Genomic DNA, 19,180 nt, shown 5'->3' with positions numbered 1-19,180 from the left:
TGTGTTAGCCAGGATGGTCTCGATCTCCTGACCTCGTGATCCACCCGCCTCAGCCTCCCAAAGTGCTGGGATTACAGGCGTGAGCCACCGCGCCCGGCAGCACATGGTGGTTCTTTATACTAATCTTTCTACTTTTGCATATGTTTGGAAATTCTTACAATGAAAAGTTAAAATATGCATGTATGCCACCCTCCTATAGAGCTCTGAATTTTGAGATAGCTTCAAAGTTAGGAAAATGTTTTCAGTTACCCGCTTCTCCCAAGTAATAAACCCTGAAGGGTAGATTTGGGGAGGTAAAGAAGGTTGAGTAGGTAGAGCATCTGTGCTCCCCACTGTGTGAGCGAACGCCCTCCTCTGCCCCACTTAGGCTCGAGGCGAGGCCCATGTTTCTCTCCAGCTGCCACAGCAACGTACCTTGGATCCAGCAGAGCACAAAGAAGAGGGCCATGGCTCTGCTCATCTTTGCCTTAGTCCATGAACCATCAGGGAGAAGCCAGTCTTCTGAAGACCCTTCAGATTCAGCAGCTGTGGACTCCAGGGTACCACGGAACCTGACGGTCTGTGAAGTCACACCCGGAAGTGAGGTGGGGCCTGCTTGCCCGTGAGAAGGGGAAGGGCCTGTGTCTGTGGACAGTGACAGGAGCCATGCTGGTGGCCCTGAAGTGACTGCCTCTCCGCTCACTTCCCTCGGCTCCCTGGTGCCTTCCTCCATCCCGCATGTCCTGAGGGCAACAGGATATTAACCAGGACTCTGAAGTCACAAGTGACAAAAACTCAACTAAATTGGCTGAAGTGAATTGGAAGTAGTTAGAATAGCCAGAAAAATCCTGTGATCAATCAAGACATCACAGCCGGGTGCGGAGGCTCACACCTGTAATCCCAGCACTTTGGAAGGCTGAGGCAGGTGGATCACCTGAGGTCAGGAGTTCCAGACCAGCCTGGCCAACATGGTGAAACCCCATCTCACTAACAAAGTGTTGCTATTTATTGTATTAGGTAAAATTATAACACCAAAATAGCACAGACCAAGTGATACGCCCATTTTGTTACTCATGTGTCACTATTTCCCTCTATTATATCTTATAAGTATTAAACTGTTTTCAAAAGAAAAATCTTTCTATTTTAGTACCTTGTACTATGCTTTTTTCTAGTTTTTTTCCCATGTTCATTTTGTACTGGGTCCCACAAATTGTGTAGCCAGCCCTGCCCTTGAGGCTTCATGTTCTCACAGTGTGTGTTCCATGGCTGACACGGCAGATATCTTTTAGCGGTAAAAACTCGCACAAAGAGTTATGTAGGGCCAGGCATGGTGGGTCACGCCTGTAATCCCAGCAATCTGGGAGGCCGAGGCAGACAGATCACTTGGGGTCAGGAGTTCAAGACAAGCCTGACCAACGCGGTGAAACCCCTTCTCTACTAAAAATACAAACATTAGCGAGGTGTGGTGGCGCGTGTCCACAGTTCCAGCTACTTGGGAGGCTGAGGCAGGAGAATCACTTGCACCTGGGAGGTGAAAGCTGCAGTGAGCCAAGATCACACCACTACCCTCCAGCCTGAGCGACAGAGAGAGACTCTGTCTCAAAAAAGAAAAAATAAAATAATCTGCATAGAAGTGGACCCGCACAATTCAACCCTGTGTTGTGTAGGAGCTGACTGAATCGTCTCCCAGTTCTGGAGGCTGCAGGTCTGAGATCAGGAAGTCAGAAGCGCTGGTTTTTCCTGAGGCTGTGAGGGAAGTCCCTGTTCCAGGACGTGGGCTCAGATGGCCATCTTCTCCCTGGGCTTGCACGCCATCCCTCCATACACATCTGAGTCCACGTTTCCTCTTCTAAGAGCACAGGATTACATCAGATTAGGGCCTGCCCCAGTTACCTCATTTTAACTTGATTTCCTCTGTAAAGGCCCTATCGCCAAATACAGTCACATTCTCAGGTTCGGCAGGGTGGCCAGGACTTCAACATATGAAGAAGAAGGGGCACCACGTAAGCTGTAACACAGCAGGTCATGGCAGCTGCAGAGATCTCATTCCTCTAAAATACCTTCCAAAACAAAAACAAAATCCAGAACAAAAAATAACAAAAAGAATATGTAAAACAACACAAAACCCACACCCTCACCATAACCAGAGGACAGAAAATGTCCAAATTCCAAATGACCAGTGAACAGAAAAATAAACGCTAACCTGGGCTCCATCTCTTTTGCTTCTGCCGCTGGCCTTTGCAAAGAGGAAACCTGGAGGTTCAAGAGGGTCTAAAATCTCCACCCTGAGTTTGAAAACGCTGAAAGTGTAACTTGGTTGATCAGTACAAATACCCAGGGGTGGGAGTGCCCTGGGGACAGGAGACTGGTGAGATCGCAGTAAAGCAATGGACTCTATCTCTAAAAAAACAACGATGTTTATTCAGGAACAGGCATTGCAATGGGAATAAGCAATGGGAATGGATGTGCTCCACGAGGTAAAGGAAGACATTTTTTAAAGGAAAAATGAAAAGGGTTACATAGGTTGTTATAAGACAATCATCTTCAGGCCGGGTGCGGTGGCTCACGCCTGTAATCCCAGCACTTTGGCAGGCCGAGGCGGGCAGATCACTTGAGGTCAGGAGATCGAGACCATCCTGGCTAACACAGTAAAACCCCATCTCTACTAAAAATACAAAAAATTAGCTGGGTGTGGTGGCGGACGCCTGGAGTCCCAGCACTGTGGGAGGCCGAGGTGGGCGGATCACAAGGTCAGGAGATCGAGACCATCCTGGCTAACATGGTGAAACCCCGTCTCTACTAAAAATACAAAAAACTAGCCGGGCGTGGTGGTGGGCGCCTGTAGTCCCAGCTACTCGGGAGGCTGAGGCAGGAGAATGGCGTGAACCCGGGAGGCGGAGCTTGCAGTGAACCAAGATTGCACCATTGCACTCCAGCCTGGGCGACAGAGAAAGACTGTCTCAAAAAAATAAATAAAAAAAAAGATGCCTGAAGGTGCCTCATATACCATTCAGAGACACTCATGCATGTAACAGTCTGTGCTTGGTGTCTGCTTTCTCTTTGCTTTTACTGAGCAATGTGTCCTGGTATGTTTCATATGAAATTATATAGCACTCTCATTATTTTTAATGGCTACACAGTGATCGATTTTATGAATGTATAGACACTAGATGCAAATGAATACATACCGATGACTTCATCTGCATAAAGTTCAGATATGGGCAACACTAATATGTTTTCAAAATTAAGGACAGAGGTCACCTCGGAGGAGGAACAGGTCAGAGACCAAGGGGTAGGAGCTGACGGGGGGCTGTTCCCGCTGCTAAGAAAACAGAAGCCTAGGAGAGACAGGGTGACACCATTTTAAAATCAACTGCATCTTTTTTTTTTTTTTTTTTTTTTTTTTTGAGATATGGTCTGGCTCTGTCACCCAGGCTGGAGTGCAATGGTGCGATCTGGGCTCACTGCAACCTCCATCTCTCAGGCTCAAGCCGATTTCCCACCTCAGCCTCTGGAGTAGCTGGGACTACAGGTGCACAACACCATGCCTGGCTAATTTTTGTATTTTTTGTAGAGACAGGGTTTTGCCATGTTGTCCAGGCTGGTCTCAAATTCCTGGGCTCAAGCAATCCACCCACTTCAGGCTCCACAAGTGCTGGGATTACAGGCATGAGCTACCATGCCCATCCCAACTCCATCTTTTTCTCTTTTTTTTTTTTTTTGAGACGGAGTCTCACTCTGTCGCCCAGGCTAGTGGCGTGATCTCACCTCACTGCAACCTCCGCCTCCTGGGTTCAAGCGATTCTCCTACCCCAGCCTCCCGAGTAGCTGGGACTACAGATGCGTGCCACCACGCCCAGCTACTTTTTTGTATTTTTAGTAAAGACAGGGTTTCACCGTGTTAGCCAGGATGGTCTCGATCTCCTGACCTCGCGATCTGCCCGCCTCAGTCTCCCAAATTGCTGGGATTACAGACGTGAGCCACCGTGCCCGGCCCCAACTCCATCTTAAAACTAGCAAGGCACATTCCTTGCCAGTCCTGACCCATGGTAATAAGATGCTATGGCTAAAACAGCAGTTTAGTAATGCCTGCAAAGACAAACTCCTACGACAACAAAATGTCCAGATGCTCCAATATTGCCTAACAATATATGATTTAAGATAGTTACAGTTACAGGATTCAATGGCTCACGCCTGTAACCCCAGCACTTTGGGAGTCCAAAGTGAGTGGACTGCTCGAGCTCAGGAGTTTGAGACCAGCCTGGGCAACATAGCGAAACCCCGTCTCTACTAAAACTACAAAAAAATTAGCTGGGCATGATGGTGCACACCTGTGGTCCCAGCTACTCGGGAGGCTGAGGCTGTTGGATAGCTTGAGCCTGGGAGGTGGAGGCTGCAGTGAGCTGAGATCAGGCAACTGCACTCCAGCTTGGGCAACAGGGCGAGACCCTGTCTCAAAAAAAAAAAAAAAAAAAAAAAAAAAATATATATATATATATATATATAGAGAGATAGAGAGAGAGAGAGAGAGAGAGAGAGAGTCATGCTTTGATGTATTTATGCATTAAAATGCCAAGGATAACTTTCTTTAAATCAAAAAGTACTAAATTTTGTTATGCTGTCAGCCCACCCTCATATAGACATAGCTTAGTTTTTACAGAGGTAAGACCCCTATATAAGAAGAGTTTAAAATAAAGAGGGTGGCCGGGGGCGGTGGCTCACGCCTGTAATCCCAGCTCTCAGGGAGGCAGAGGAGGGAGGATAGCTTGAGCCCAGGAGTTCGAGACCTGCCTGGGTAATATAGCGAGACCCTGTTCTCCACAAAAAGGAAAAAAAAAAAAAAAAGACAAAATAAAATAAAGAGGGTGTGTTCCCCCTCTTGCTTTCTGAGGATGGCCTACTCTGTAACTGAGTAGCTTTCAATAAATAATCACTTCTCACTGTACTCTGCAACTTGCCTTGAATTTCTTCTGGGCAAGATCCAATAACCCGCCCTTGGGGTCTGGATCGGGACCCCTCTTCCAGCAACAATGTTGTTTCTTGAACTCAGCGGTGGTTATACAAGTGTGTCCACATTTTAATCAGTCATTGAAATGTACATGCACACTTGTGATTTCTGCACATTTCCATATAACACTGTGCTTCAATTTTACAAATTTTAAGTTCACAACCCATTGGGAGAGGTATCTATACAGGGAAATAACTATGGATCCGTTTGGTAAACAAATGTAGAACTCAAGTACCTTGCACTCTTGAAGCAGCTGAATCCAGTGCGCGCAGGGGGCTACCTGCATGCCAATTCCCCGCCCAATAATCTTGGGCAGGTTACCAAAGTGTGAAGACCTTGACTGAAAAATGGGAGTAATAAGACAACTACCTGATATTGTTGTAAGGATTTAATATAACCTATGTAAAGTGGACAGAAGTGCTCCGCAGGCGCAGAGCAGGTGCTCAAGAAATGCCAGGACCAAAATACCACAAAACTGTGATTTTTATAAGGAAAAGGATCTTTTCTTTAGCGCTCAACGAGGAAATATCATGGGGTCGTGCGCAGTGGCTGACGCCTGTAATCCCAACGCTTTGGAAGGCCTAAGCGGGAGGATTGCTTAATTTCAGGAGTTCGAGACTAGCCAGGGCAACATAACGAGATCTCGTCTCAAAAAAAAAAAAAAATTTTGTTTTAATTAGCTAGCGTTGCGCGGTGGCCGTAAGGTGGCCAATGAGGTTTATGCGAAGCACGATTATTGCTAATTGAAAACTTTTCCCAATACCCCACCGTGACGACTTGCAATATAGTCGGCATTGGCAATCTTTAACAGTCTCTACGGAGCCTATTTCAGTAAAAATAAATAAATAAATAAATAAATAAATAAATAAATAAATAGATAAATAAGTTGAGGGCAGTGGTGCGCGCCTGTAGTCCACCCTTATTGGCTGGCGCGGGAGGATGGCTTGAGCCCAAGGTTTCCAGCTTGGGCGACAGAACAAGACACCTTATCTAGAAAAAAAGAAAACATAAATACTTTGGGCGAAATATCCACGGCCAGCATCCTTGGAGAGGGCGCTCTCACGAAGGAGCGTGGCCCGAGGTGCTGGGACGCGGAAAAGACGTCTTCCTGGACCGGTGAATTTTTGCAGCTCCACTTACTCCGGCCGCGCCCGCACACCAGCCCAGCTCCACTTTCTGCCGCCCGCGTCCCCTTTAAGACGGAGCCATGACATAATCCCCCACGCTGCGCAGCCTACCTTGGCAACACCGCGACCACTTTTTTCCGGATGACCTCAATTGGCTGGCCAGCCTCCGGAGGCCCCGCCCCCTGCGCGCTGGCAGCCCCGGGCGGCTGCTGTCAATCGGACCAGGTGGGAGCGGTGATTGGCCGCGGGTCCCGCCCTCCAGGAAGCCCCGCGGGGCTCGCGTAGGCTGCACGCTCGGGGAGGGAGGGGCGCGGCGCCGCGTCGGGAGCCGCCGCTGTCCCGGTCCTCCCGCCCGCCCGCCCGCCCGCCCTCCGGTCCCTCCTGCAGCCCGCCTGCTGGGCAGGGCCGGCGTGGCCTGGCCATGGAGTCCTACGACATCATCGCCAACCAGCCCGTGGTCATCGACAACGTGAGGCCCGGCAGCCAGGGGGAGGGCGGGCGCCCCGCCCCCGGGGGCGCACGCGGCGGCGCAGGGAGAGACCCCCGCCCGCCTCGGCGCGTCCTCCGCTCACTGCTTGGCCGTCGCCCCCGCCGGGCCGCTGGCGTCGCTCCTGGGGCGCGCGCCCACTTGGCCCTGTAAGGCCGGCCATGGGGCGAGCCCCCTCGCCCGCGTAGCAGAGCCCCTTCCCCGACCCCTCCCCGAGCCGGGCGGGGAAGTTCAGGAGAGCTTGAGTGACAGCCGGGCGGCCGGGCGGGGACGCGCCCCGGACCCTTCTCAGCTGAGAGTGCGGTCCCTGGGCAGATTTCAACCCCAGTCCCTTTCCCCGTCCTTCGGCCCTGGCTCTGGCTGCCTGGCGGAGGTGGGGTGGCATTTGTCCTTTGCACACTGCTGGCTTCATCTTTGAGGCTGCATCCCGAGGCAACAAATGCAGGATACTCTGTCACCCACATGTCCACCACCATCTGGTTTGCCTCTTGGCTACTTTGACTTTTTCCTTAAATGCTCCCTGTGCTGGGCAAACATTTCACGGCCAGCAGAGCAATGGAGAGTTCATGGCCACACTTCCCAGTATCAGCAAGCTATTTGGGGTGATCATTTGGAAGCCTCAGAGGAAAGATGTCAGGCGTCCTGTGGTTTTGGCCTTCGGCAGTGGGGCTCGGCTTGCTTTCAGCTACCGTAGGAAGATTTCTGGCCTCCGAGCTCTGATACGGGGAGAAGATAAGGGCTGGGATCTTTGAGTCTGCCCCTAGCTGGGTGTCTGCGTCTGGTGTGCGGGCCTTGGAGTTTTTGGTAATGACTCACTTCTGCTCTTTCTGGGATCTGTCTCCCTCCCACATGACCCCGTGGGGTCCCTGAATGGCTGTCTGTTCTGGAGTACCCACGTGGGCTCCCTGAGTCACAGCAGAGGATGTTTAATGAGGAGGCTAGCACTGAGCTTGGCGACGTGCTGTCACACCAGCGGGACGCTGCAGGAAGGAGCAGGTTACCTCCTTTCTTTTTTTTTTTTTTTTTTTTTTTTTTTTTTTGAGACGGAGTCTCGCTCTGTGGCCCAGGCTGGAGTGCAGTGGCGCGATCTCGGCTCACTGCAAGCTCCGCCTCCCGGGTTCACGCCATTCTCCTGCCTCAGCCTCCCGAGTAGCTGGGACTACAGGCGCCCACAACCGCGCCCGGCTAATTTTTTGTATTTTTAGTAGAGACGGGGTTTCACCGTGGTCTCGATCTCCTGACCTTGTGATCCGCCCGCCTCGGCCTCCCAAAGTGCTGGGATTACAGGCGTGAGCCACCGCGCCCCCGGCATTACCTCCTTTCTTGATGTGCAAATAACTCGTATGGGCTAATCAACAGGCTTCTAAGTTCAAAGGGCTACCACTAGGCCCCTTGGAGATTCCAGCCTCTCCTCTGTAACTTGGAGATGTTTGTTTCTGCTGCAGACTCAGAGGGTTGCGATGAAGAGCGGTGGAGCTGCGTTGAGAAGCTGGCCCCTTCGCTGGGTGGGAGGTTTCTAATTGCCCGGTTCTTTGGGGGATCCTTAAGTCCAGCTGCCAGGTGGGGGCAGCGATAGGAGCAGGTTCTCCTAGTAGTCTCTGGGGAAGCCACATGAGGGGAGCTGCCAGTCATCCCATGCACCTATTGGTCTTCTCCAGCAGGTCCTGTAGGTGGTCCATGTTCCATGCCTTCTGGGTTCTTGGGGGAGAGGGAAGCTGTTGAAAAAAAAAAAAAAAACCCATGCAGAGGGGTTTCTTGTAGCTTTTGGGAGTAGCATGTGCTATGGAATCCTCCTGCTGGAGCCGACCATGAGGTGTGCAGAGGAAGGTGCCCTTCATGGTTTCTCTCTCTCTGTATTATTGCATTGGGCTAGGTCATTGTTGGTAGAGCAGGCTCACTTGTGCATTGTAGGATGTTTAGCAGCATCCCTGGCCTCTGCCCACTAGATGCTAATAGCATCCCCCACTGCATGTCCCCTCTCCCCAGCTGCCAGACATTGCCAAATGTTGCCAGGGCAGGGGGATACAAAATTGCTCCCAGTCTTGAACCATTGATGTACTTGTAAATGATCCTGGCAGGGTCCCTGGCTTCCTCCTTGGCCTGCCTTGACAGGGCAGCCAGCTCTCTCCATTGCAGGGGACTGGCTTCATCTGGTGGTGCGTGTGGGCCGTTAAACTTTGTTTTTCCTTGCAGGGTTCGGGGGTGATTAAAGCCGGCTTTGCAGGAGACCAGATTCCCAAATACTGTTTCCCAAACTAGTAAGTGTGGCTCGGGCAGCAGCCTCAGTCCTTCTGTTTATCTTCTGTGAGAACGTTAGCCTTGTGTCACAGCACTCTTTGAAGACAATTTTTGCCCTGACCTGTATGGAAAACACCAAATTTGTGAGATTGACACTCGAGAGAGCACTGAAAGAACAAGACTAAGCGTTCTAGGGTTCCCCATTGTCTTTGGAGTCTCTCAGTTTGGTGGTGTTGAGCCAGCAAGGAGGAAAAGCAGCCAGTATTTCCCTGGGGATGGGGTGTGGTAGCAGCAGCAACAATAAAGGGAGACACCTCCAAGGGGAGCCCTAAGCTCAGATCAGGAGGAGTGAGGAATTAGATGCACAGCCACCCTTTCCTCCCTGAAGGGGTTTTCTGCTGGACTTGTTTGCAGACTCTAGAAAATGTCTTGTTGCAGTTAAGAGGGGATCTTTTGCCCCGTGTGGTACTGGTGGAGGCAGGAGTAAGAGAATTGCAAACCCAGAGAGCCTGGGGTGCCCCTCGCACCCGCCGCGAGCCCATTGGGAAAGTTGCCCTCAGGAGCACGTCTTCCTGGAGGCTTGGGAATGAGTGGCCGAAAGGCAGGAGGCAGCAGGGGGTCCTAGACCCCCACAGGTGGCAGGCTAGCCGGAGCCCGGCCTGGTCTGGGACAGAGCTAGCGTGGTGCTCCCTGTCGAGCTTCAGCATTCCTTTATGACTGCGTGGGTATAATTAGAGGTTCCTTTGCCTTTAGTGGTAGCTCATCAAATCCTACAGTTCCCAAGAAGTGAATCTCTGATCCCGAAACCCTGGCAGTGGGGTAGGGTGGCACTGAGTGAGTGAGAGCAGGGTGCACAAGGGAGCCCCCACCCAGCTTCCTGGGGCTGTCCTCCCTCAGTCTGTGGATGGTGACGGCAGCCCTGCCCCACCGAAGTCAGGAGCGTGGGCTGAGTCACTGTGGCTGCAGGAAGCTGACCCTCTACAAGGGCTGGGCCATGGAGGACTGGGTTCTGGTGCTCAGACACGCAACTGTCTGTGCTGACCATGCCTTCCGACCCTAAGCTCCTCATCCTGCCTAGGCCCCCTCTCTAGCCCCAAACCCTATAGGCCCCAGTTCCAACCTGTGCTCCCCCAGCCACATCCTGGTGTTCGGAGGCCAGTACCCTCTGGGCAGCTGTGGTTGGATTTCAGTTTTTCTGGACACAAGCTCCACCATGCCCCCTGCCCTCCTTGCTGACGTTATCCGTCCTCACAGTGTCGGACGGCCCAAGCACATGCGGGTGATGGCTGGAGCCCTGGAGGGGGACCTCTTCATCGGACCAAAAGCAGAGGTAACACCGAGGAGCCTGCCTTTCCCTGGGTGTGGGGTCCTCAGTTGCAGGGGCATGGCATATGTGAGAGACCCGTGTTCTTGAGCCTCTGCTGGTGACCTCCCGGGCACCTTCTCCGGGCTCCGGCTGGGAAGTGCTGTGCAGGGGCACCTCGCCCTGAGATGGGGCCACGGTTCCTCTTCTAGGGAGCATGGGTAGAGCTCATCATGTCCTGTGTTTTAGAAGCTATTTGGAAGCTACAGAACCAAGAACCAATTAAAAAGTGATATAAGAGTCAGAATCACACACTTGATGTGTGTTCTAATGAGGCCGTGGGGCCTCCTCTCACACTGTAGCCGGGGTGCCCCACCAGGGGACTGCACAGCCTGATCAGACCCTCAGGAGAGCGTGTGTGGGTGTGGGGAGAACAGCAAGCTGAGCTTGGCCAAGGGCAGTTTAGGCGCCTGAGGACCATTGCGTCGGGTGCCGGGCTGTGGGGCATGCCTGGTTCTGGGCCCAGAAAGGGGAGGCCTGAGCTGGAGGTGCGGAGGTGGGGGTCTCGCAGGTGGGGTCCGTAGGAGCCGAGGTGGTGAGAGGAGCTAAGTGAGAAGCTGAGCTCGGTGAGAAGGGGCATGCCTAGGGGGACATCGAAGGGCAGGTGGAAGCAGCACATCAGTGCATGCAGGGGACTGGTGAGGACCGGCCAAAGGGCTGGGGGAAGAGGCACAGGTCAGGGTGCACAGGTGGCCCCGGAGGGGCCATGTTGGGCGGCTACAAGGCGCCGGCACGGGCAGAGTGCGAGGAGAATGTGGGGGACGTGCCGGCAGCGGGAACAGGGAAGAAGAGGGTCTGCAGATGTTGGGGGACATGCTGCCACCCTCTCCGATCCCCCCAGCCGAAGCTAGCTGGGCTCTGAGAGCCTAAGAAGCTATTAGGCAGGTAAACCCATGCTGAGTTCAGGACCCGCTACAGACCCTGGGACACAGACCCAGTGGGCAGGGGCGGTTCTGGTCAGGGCAGGTGAGGGGCAGCTTCCAGGAGGGCGGAAAGCAGCCACTGAGCAAGGGTCGGATGCCACACCCCCTTCCCACCCCGCCAGGAGCACCGGGGGCTGCTGACCATCCGCTACCCCATGGAGCACGGCGTGGTGCGAGACTGGAATGACATGGAGCGCATCTGGCAGTACGTCTACTCGAAGGACCAGCTGCAGACCTTTTCAGAGGAGGTGTGGCGGCTGCCCCTTCCGCCTGCGCCGCATTCTCCTGGCTCTGCCCCCTCCTGCGCGTCCCTCCTCGCCAGCTCCCACATTTCCCCTCTGCATTTCTGGAGGGCCTGCTGCCTTTCCGTGCGTGTCTGGGTGCGCATGCACGCCCCGTGGCTGCTAGGCAGAATCTTCCAAAGAGAGCCGGGTCTCCGGAAGAGTAACTGCCAGCAGATCAAGGGATGGTGCCCTCAGGAGGGGTAGGAGGCTGAGCCGCCTGTGCGCCAGCGGGTGGGTGTGGCTCTCTGGAAAGAGCCTTTTAGGGCCTTGTAAGTTGCCTCCTTGCATGCCTACCACCGTCCCACCCTCGCAGCATCCTGTGCTCCTCACGGAGGCCCCGCTCAACCCAAGTAAGAACCGGGAGAAGGCGGCAGAGGTGTTCTTTGAGACCTTCAACGTGCCGGCGCTGTTCATCTCCATGCAGGCTGTGCTCAGTCTGTGAGTGCCCCCTCAGCCTGGCCTCCCTGAGTCCCGTCCTCCCTGCGCCGCCCTCCTGCTCGCCATGACCAGGGTCTGACTTCCCTGGAAAAACAGCCCCTTGATGACTCTTCCTCTAGGGAGTCCCTCGTGCCCTTTGTTCCGACTAGATAATGCAGACGTGCCAGGGTTCCTCCCCTGGGTGAGGAGGTCCCCGTGCCTCAGTGGCTGAGGTGAGGGGATGCTGACCTGGTGACAGGTACGCAACGGGACGCACGACAGGAGTGGTTCTAGACTCGGGGGACGGGGTCACTCACGCCGTGCCCATCTATGAGGGCTTTGCCATGCCTCACTCCATCATGCGGGTGGACATTGCCGGCCGCGACGTCTCCCGCTACCTCCGACTCCTGCTGCGCAAGGAAGGGGTTGACTTCCATACCTCGGCTGAGTTTGAGGTTGTCCGGACAATCAAAGAGGTGACGAGGGGCAAGAGGGTGTGGACACGACCTGGGGTGAGGAAAGGGTGGCACCAAGGCACAGGTGTCCCAGGTGCAGCCTTCTGAGGGCTGTGTCACCGCCCCCGCAGCGAGCCTGCTACCTGTCCATCAACCCGCAGAAGGATGAGGCTCTGGAGACGGAGAAGGTGCAGTACACGTTGCCAGACGGCAGCACGCTCGATGTAAGTGGCCGGGCTTGGCACTGGAGTGGCAGCCAGTGCCCAGCCTGGGGAAAGGGGTGGCCAGCTTCTCCGGGAAGCCTGTCTGCCTCAATCTTGTCCACTTAAGGTGGGGCCTGCCCGATTCCGGGCCCCCGAGCTGCTGTTCCAGCCGGACCTTGTAGGGGATGAGAGTGAGGGGCTCCATGAGGTGCTGGCCTTCGCCATACACAAGTCCGACATGGACCTGCGCCGGACACTGTTCGCCAACATCGTGCTCTCCGGTGGCTCGACGCTTTTCAAAGGTGCTGTAGCCCGGGAGTTGGTGGTGGTGAGGCGAGGGCAGCTGGACCCTCAGCGAGTGCACCTCCACCCAGAGCCATTTTCTGTTGGCTTTTTGGTGGTGCTCAGTGAACAAGTTTTTTTTAACAGACCAAGATTTAAAATTAAATTTTGTTTACTCTGTGAATAGAGGAGAAGTTTACACAAGCTCTAAAGTGTATTGTGAGTGTTGAGCAAGGAGCCCGTGTGGCTTCATCTCACGCTGCCTCTGCGAGGATGCAGGGCCCATAGGCAGCCATGGGGCTGGATCATTTCTCAGCCTTGCCCTTCAACCTGGGAAGAGCTGCTGATAGAAGGCCAGCAGTAGCTGGGGGCCCTGAAGGTTGGGTGTGGGAGCTAGCAGCGTGGAGGCCGGGTATAGACCCCAGGCTCAACCAGCTTTGTGTTCACAGGCTTCGGAGACCGATTACTCAGTGAAGTGAAGAAGCTTGCTCCAAAGGATGTCAAAATCAAGGTGAGGTTACAGAGACTTCCCCTGGGGCGCTGGGGCGCTGGCAGCCTCGGCATGGGGAGGAAGGGTGGGTGCTGCCTCTAGACCTGCTCACTGGCTCGCGTCCACCCAGCCCTGCTCCTCCCAGGGCCACTGCTACCGCTCCCCAGCTGATGCCTTTGCTGTCAGGCTTCAGGACCTGGGGAGGTGACCCCAAGGCTGGGAGGATGGCTTCTGGGTGGGGACCCACAGTGACGTGGCCACTTCCTCCCTCTAGATCTCAGCCCCGCAGGAACGGCTGTACTCCACGTGGATTGGGTGAGGCAGGGCTCAGGGGAGGGCGCTGGGAAGAGACCACCTTACCCTGGATGCTCCTCCCGGGGTTGGCCCAGGCCAGGTGGAGGTGGGTGGATCTCCCTCCCAAATTAGGGAAACGGAACTCTGAGCGCCCAGGAAGGTGGCTGGCTCCCCGACAGGTCCACAGCAACAGTATCCCTCCATCCCCACAGTGGCTCCATACTGGCTTCTCTGGACACTTTTAAGAAGATGTGGGTGTCCAAAAAGGAGTATGAAGAGGATGGCTCCCGTGCTATTCATCGCAAAACCTTCTAGTGCCCGAGGAGGGCGGGGCACATTGGGAGAGGGGGAGGGAGGGCAGCCAGAGCCTTTAACCCTTTTTGGTCTGGGCTCGCATACTTGGCTTAGGGTCCCCTGCATGCCCTGAACCCCTGGGTGGGCGGCACGACAGTGCCCCCCTGCAGCCTTCCCCTCTACACACACACGACACGCACATATGAGTAACATTGAGCTGCATGGACAGGAGCCTTGAGCTGGCGCGTGGGAATTGAGTGCCACGTCGGGCTGTTCTGGGTATACCCCCGGCAGGGCCAGCTAGGCCTGTGGTTCCCTGCTCTGACTCTCAGGGCTGCCTCCCCGAGCTCCAGGGCCAGAATGCCTGGATGCCTGTGTAGCCAGTTTGGGGAGTGGGCTGGAGGGGCGTCCAGCAGCTCCCGCTGGTGTGTCAGCACGTCCATTGCCACCTCCTGTTCGTGACCCGACAGGGTGGCACAGCCCCTTCCACACTCTGTCCTGTCTTCCTGGGTAGATGCCCTGGTGGAGGGCTCAGTACTGAATGGTCTTCCGTCCCCAGCAAGGGGGTGCAGCCCAGGGTCAGGCCCTTCGGAGCCAGGGCAGAGGTTGCAAGGTGGCCGGAGCTGCTGCACTCTCCCCTCGGAGCACTTCATCGACTTGCGCCTCCCTCTGCCCTTGGCACCCTGGGCGGGAAAGGGTTGATGCTCATCATTTATTGAAGGGAAGCCACTTAATGAGTCAGACCTAAAAGGGGGTGGGGGACATTTTCTTCTCTCACCTCACCCAAGAAAGAGGTCGTCACTTTTGCTGTGGCCAGGGCCCCACTTCCCTCTGTCAGATATGTACAATAATTTAACACAGTTGCCTGAAAAAAAACTTTTGTAAATCATTGTAGTAATAATTATGGACAAGGCCCAGTGTGTGGCTCTGTTTTCTTGTGGCTGTCTGTGCTGTTGTTTGCTCTTCCATCCCTGGGGACTTTCAGAGAAAGGACCAGAGCGAATGCAGCATGGCACTGGCTCTAGCTCAGCAGCGTGAGGGTTTCAGTGGTTGGCCGGGCAACGTGGCACGAGAGGCCTCAGGAGGCCGGGCTCTCACCCTGGAGCATAGTTCCCTCACCTGTCACCTCCCCTGCTGCAGTCCACCAGGGGAAGCAGAACCAGGCTGCCTTCCTTAAATGTTTAAGCATCTACAGTGTGTCCAGGATGGTACCGTGTCTTTGGGGCCAGTGGTCAACAAGTTATATCCTTGCCGTAACAAATACACAGGTCAGGGGAGTAAGACAGAAGGGCCATTTTAGTAAGAGTTGGTGGAGCCGAGGCAATAGGCGTCTAGTCCAACAGTTGGGGCAGGCCGACTTGCAAGGGCCCAGAGGTTAGCCAGGGACGGGCAGTCATTCCAAGCAGATGTGAGAGCCCAAAGAAGCACCTGGGACTTGGCCAGGCATTGTGGCTCACGCCTGTAATCCCAGCACTTTGGGAGGCCGAGGCAGGTAGATCACAAGGTCAGGAGATTGAGACCATCCTGGCTAATACATTGAAATCCCATCTCTACTAAAAAATACAAAAAAAAAATTAGCCGGGCATGGAGGCAGGCACCTGTAGTCCCAGCTACATGGGAGGCTGAGGCAGGAGAATGGCGTGAACCCCAGAGGCGGAGCTTGCAGTGAGCCTGGGCGTCAGGGCCGGACTCCGTCTCAAAACAAACAAAAAAAGCACCTGGGACCAGTGGGGCTGGAGAGGAAGGCAGAGACCCAATGCCCAGTCAGCAGGGAAGGGTCACTGGTCTGTGGCCATTGTGTGAGATGAACCAAAAAGGTGGGTTAAGCTGGTATGTGGAGGATTGTTAGCTGTGTCCTAGGAAATGGGTGGCCAGCCATAGAAGGATGGTGACCAGAGCAGTGTGTTGTAGTCACTTGGGGTTTGTGGGGGCCAAGGGAGGGCCCAGGACCGAGGAGATGAAGTAGGAGTGGAGAGTACTGAGGCCTGTCTGCCAAGGCTGTTTGTGAGGCTTTGTGGTCACAGGGCAATTATGCTTGCACTGGCCCATCAGAGCAGAATTTGCACGGAGAACTCCACGTTAGGGTGCCCTCCAGACCAGTTCTTCCCACAGGGCTCTGTTCGTGGCACCACTGGTTCCCTGCCTCCCAGGTTGGAGCCTTATCCGTCGACGCCTTCCCTGTCTCCCCCACACTGTCAGTCACCAGCTGGTGTGGTTCTTCTGTGGTACCTTTCCCATCGGTCTTTTCTTTTCCAGTACAGACACTGCCACCGTAGCTTATGACCACAGCTTCGTTCCCTGCCCACCCAATCTATTTGCTCCTGGACCTAAAGCCCAGATAATCTTGGTTCTGACACCTCCTACTGCAAAGTGTCAAGTGGTTCTCCACTGCCTGGTGACGTGAAACAATTGATGTGATGTTGGTAAAACCACCTTCGTGAGCTACATGTTGTGTTTGACTCAGGCCCCTTGAGACCTGTTCCTTCCCTGTTTTAGGCTTACCCCTCATATCCTTTGCCTGCTAGCCTCCAAGCATGCTGTTCTCTCCATGGGAATGACCTTCGCTTGTGCCTGTCAGAATCTTGTCCTTTGAGGCAAAGTGCCATCCTCTGTACCCCTTCTACTGGCAGGTTAAAGTGCTCAGACTCTGCCAGCTTCTCACTGTTGGAAAAAGCTACAGAGGAGGAAGGTAGTACAGCTGGAATGAAGCCTGTGTTGGATTAGAGTTGGAAGTAGTATGAACTCATGGTTTTAATATACATACAGATAGATACTGAAATAAACACATCCGTGTGTGACAGCCAGCATTAGAACATAGACATGCATTTCCTAGCCCTGTCTGCTGGGAAGGTCTGGAAGCAGTGACACTACAATAGCTATGAGCACATACAGTGTCCAGATCTTGGTTTCTAAATACCATGCTAGGAAAAGGTTCTTTATTCTGTACTTGTAAATAGTTTAATACCATTAGTGTGAGACCTATGTTCTTTCTTGGTGAGGGAAGATGGGCTCCATTTTCCTCTTTTTTTTTTTTTTTTGAGACAGAGTCTCACTCTGTCGCCCAGGCTGGAGTGCAGTGGTGCGATCTCGGCTCACTACAAGCTCCGCCTCCCGGGTTCCCGCCATTCTCCTGCCTCCTGAGTAGCTGGGACTACAGGCACCCACCACCTCGCCTGGCTAATTTTTTTTTGTATTTTTAGTAGAGATGGGGTTTCACCATGTTAGCCAGGATGGCCTCTATCTCCTGACCTCGTGATCCACCCGCCTTGGCCTCCCAAAGTGCTGGGATTACAGGGTTACACGTGTGAGCCACTGCACGCAGCCGATGGGCTCCATTTTCTTTTTTTTTTTTTTGGCGGGGGATGGAATCTTCTCGCTCTGTCTCCCCAGGCTGGAGTGCAGTGGTGCGATCTCAGCAGTGGCGCGATCTCTGCTCACTGCAAGCTCTGCCTCCCAGGTTCACACCATTCTCCTACCTCAGCTTCCCGAGTAGCTGGGACTACAGGCACCCGCCACCATGCCCGGCTAATTTTTTTTTTTTTTTATTTTTAGTGGAGACGGGGTTTCACCGTGTTAGCCAGGATGGTCTCGATCTCCAGACCTCGTGATCCACCCACCTTGGCCTCCCAAAGTGCTGGGATTACAGGCATGAGCCACCGCACCCGGCCGATGGGCTCCATTTTCTAAGCTAAGCTCAGATAGAAGCCACTTCCACCCAAGAGCAAAGGTTTGGTCCTCCTAGTAGGGGACATTACATTTCCCCTGGGACAATTCCCTGGAACAGGGAAAATAATAGATGAGCTTGGAATATTCCGTGGTACCATAAAGTAAGGAAGTGAAAAAGGGAAGGGCTTGTCTAAAGGACACAAGAACCAATTAGAAGGAGCACCCAATGCTCAAATCTGTAACGGATGATAAGCCATGGCATAAAATATGTGAGTCATACTCATGCAAATAAGTAACTGAATAAATGTATACATGGGGAAGAAGGGACGGCTCTCACTTATGGTAGAACTCCAGTTGCTGTCAAAGGAATTGTGGAAAAAGAAAGTCACCATTGAGGAAACACCACAGTGATCATTGTTGCAGGTAAGAATGGAGACAAAAATCAGCGGGCAAAAGTAAAGACATTTGTGTTGTCTCTATCCCTCTACAATATACTTACTAATTACAAAAGGAGAAATAGTAACTTTATGGTGGAGAAACGTCGATACTACCTCAACCAAATAATCAGAGTATACATCTCCAGTAATAAGTCATTGTCTTTTTCGGTTTTTTTTAGAGACAGGATCTCACTCTGTTGAGGAGGCTGGAGTGGAATGTGGTGGCATGATCACGGCCCACTGTGGCCTCCATCTCCTGGGCTCGAGGGATCCTCCTGCCTCAGCCTCCAAGTTGCTGGGGCTACAGGCAGGCACCACCACACCCCACTAGTTCTTTCTTTTTGGAGAGAGTGGGGGTCTCACTGTATTGCCCTGGTGAGTCTTGAACTCCTGGCTTCAAGTACACCGCCTGCCTCAGCCTCCCAAAGCACTGGGATTACAGGCATGAGTCACCGAGCCTGGCCATAAGTCATTGTCTCTTTTTTCTTTGCTTTTTGAGATGGACTCTCTCTCTGTTGCCCAGACTGGAGCACAGTGGTGAGATCTCAGCTCTACTTCTTGGGTTCATGCGGTCCTCCTGCCTCAGCCTCCCAAGTATCTGGGATTACAGGCGCTCACCACTGAACCCGGCTAATTTTTGTATTTTTAGTAGAGATGGGGTTTCACCATTTTGGCCAGGCTGGTCTCGAACTCTTGAGCTTAAGTTATCTGCCTGACTCAGCTCCAAAAGTGCTGGGATTACAGGCGTGAGCCACCAGGCCTGGCCATAAGTCATTATCTCTTGATGATGCACTAAGAAGGGCCTGATTTTGCCTGTGGTGGTCTCACAACACCTCAATCTAACCAGGAGCAAGCAGCAGGCAAACCCAAACTGAGGGCAGTCTACAAATGAAGAGAGACTTGTCTTGTTCACAAGTGGCAGGTCATGGGGACAAGGAAAGACCAAGTGCAGTGTGAGATCCTGGGGTTGGAAAAAAGACCTTACCAGGAAAGCCAGCAAAATCCCGAAAGGGTCTGCTGGTTAGTCCATAGTACTGCCTCAGTGTTAATTTCCTGGTTTCAATAATTCTGCTACGGTAGTGCCAGATGTTAACATTAAGGAAAACTGAGTGAAAGGTAAGTAGGAACTATTTTTTGCAATTTTTCTCTAAGTCTAAAATTATTTTAAAATAGAAAATTGGGCTGTGTGTGGTGGTGCATGCCTGTAATCCCAGCACTTTGGGAGGCTGAGGC

The 19,180-nt window shown here is 53.4% G+C and overlaps 4 protein-coding genes and 1 non-coding gene across 6 annotated transcripts in view; 4 read left to right on the top strand and 1 right to left on the bottom strand.

Moving 5' to 3' along the window:
• Window positions 1-6,305, bottom strand: part of C13H2orf92 (chromosome 13 C2orf92 homolog) — a 41,565-nt gene extending 35,260 nt beyond the window's left edge. Inside the window, exons 1-2 of the mRNA XM_050755193.1 lie at window positions 6,226-6,305; window positions 415-2,039 (exon numbers count right to left, since the gene is read on the bottom strand). Of these exons, the coding sequence (XP_050611150.1) occupies window positions 415-712 (298 nt within the window). The 5' untranslated portion in view covers window positions 713-2,039; window positions 6,226-6,305. The remainder of the gene's footprint in view (window positions 1-414; window positions 2,040-6,225) is intronic.
• Window positions 1-14,757, top strand: part of ACTR1B (actin related protein 1B) — an 80,851-nt gene extending 66,094 nt beyond the window's left edge. The window contains exons 2-12 of one of the 2 annotated variants that reach the window (XM_050755162.1): window positions 6,388-6,583; window positions 8,795-8,859; window positions 10,094-10,169; window positions 11,248-11,373; window positions 11,723-11,847; window positions 12,086-12,302; window positions 12,413-12,505; window positions 12,612-12,786; window positions 13,216-13,277; window positions 13,531-13,571; window positions 13,763-14,757. In XM_050755162.1, coding sequence (XP_050611119.1) covers window positions 6,536-6,583; window positions 8,795-8,859; window positions 10,094-10,169; window positions 11,248-11,373; window positions 11,723-11,847; window positions 12,086-12,302; window positions 12,413-12,505; window positions 12,612-12,786; window positions 13,216-13,277; window positions 13,531-13,571; window positions 13,763-13,865 — 1,131 coding nt within the window. In that variant the 5' untranslated portion in view covers window positions 6,388-6,535 and the 3' untranslated portion in view covers window positions 13,866-14,757. Of the gene's footprint in view, window positions 1-6,387; window positions 6,584-7,321; window positions 7,406-8,794; window positions 8,860-10,093; window positions 10,170-11,247; window positions 11,374-11,722; window positions 11,848-12,085; window positions 12,303-12,412; window positions 12,506-12,611; window positions 12,787-13,215; window positions 13,278-13,530; window positions 13,572-13,762 lie in introns of those variants that run through there. The other variant, XM_050755163.1, reaches the window with a different exon arrangement.
• ANKRD39 (ankyrin repeat domain 39) overlaps window positions 1-19,180 on the top strand; it is a 745,852-nt gene that overhangs the window by 544,053 nt on the left and 182,619 nt on the right. The gene's annotated exons all lie outside the window — the stretch shown is intronic.
• The window catches only part of FAM178B (family with sequence similarity 178 member B), a 218,462-nt gene that overhangs the window by 52,702 nt on the left and 146,580 nt on the right, over window positions 1-19,180 (top strand). The gene's annotated exons all lie outside the window — the stretch shown is intronic.
• On the top strand, window positions 5,670-5,810 carry LOC126934596 (U4 spliceosomal RNA). The gene has a single exon (XR_007719048.1). It is a non-coding gene; the product is annotated as a U4 spliceosomal RNA (small nuclear RNA).

This window comes from Macaca thibetana, chromosome 13, assembly GCF_024542745.1.
Source record: "Macaca thibetana thibetana isolate TM-01 chromosome 13, ASM2454274v1, whole genome shotgun sequence".
Classification (NCBI taxonomy): domain Eukaryota; kingdom Metazoa; phylum Chordata; class Mammalia; order Primates; family Cercopithecidae; genus Macaca; species Macaca thibetana.
Note: the sequence above shows the minus strand (reverse complement) of the source record. Positions and strands in the feature narration are given on the sequence as shown.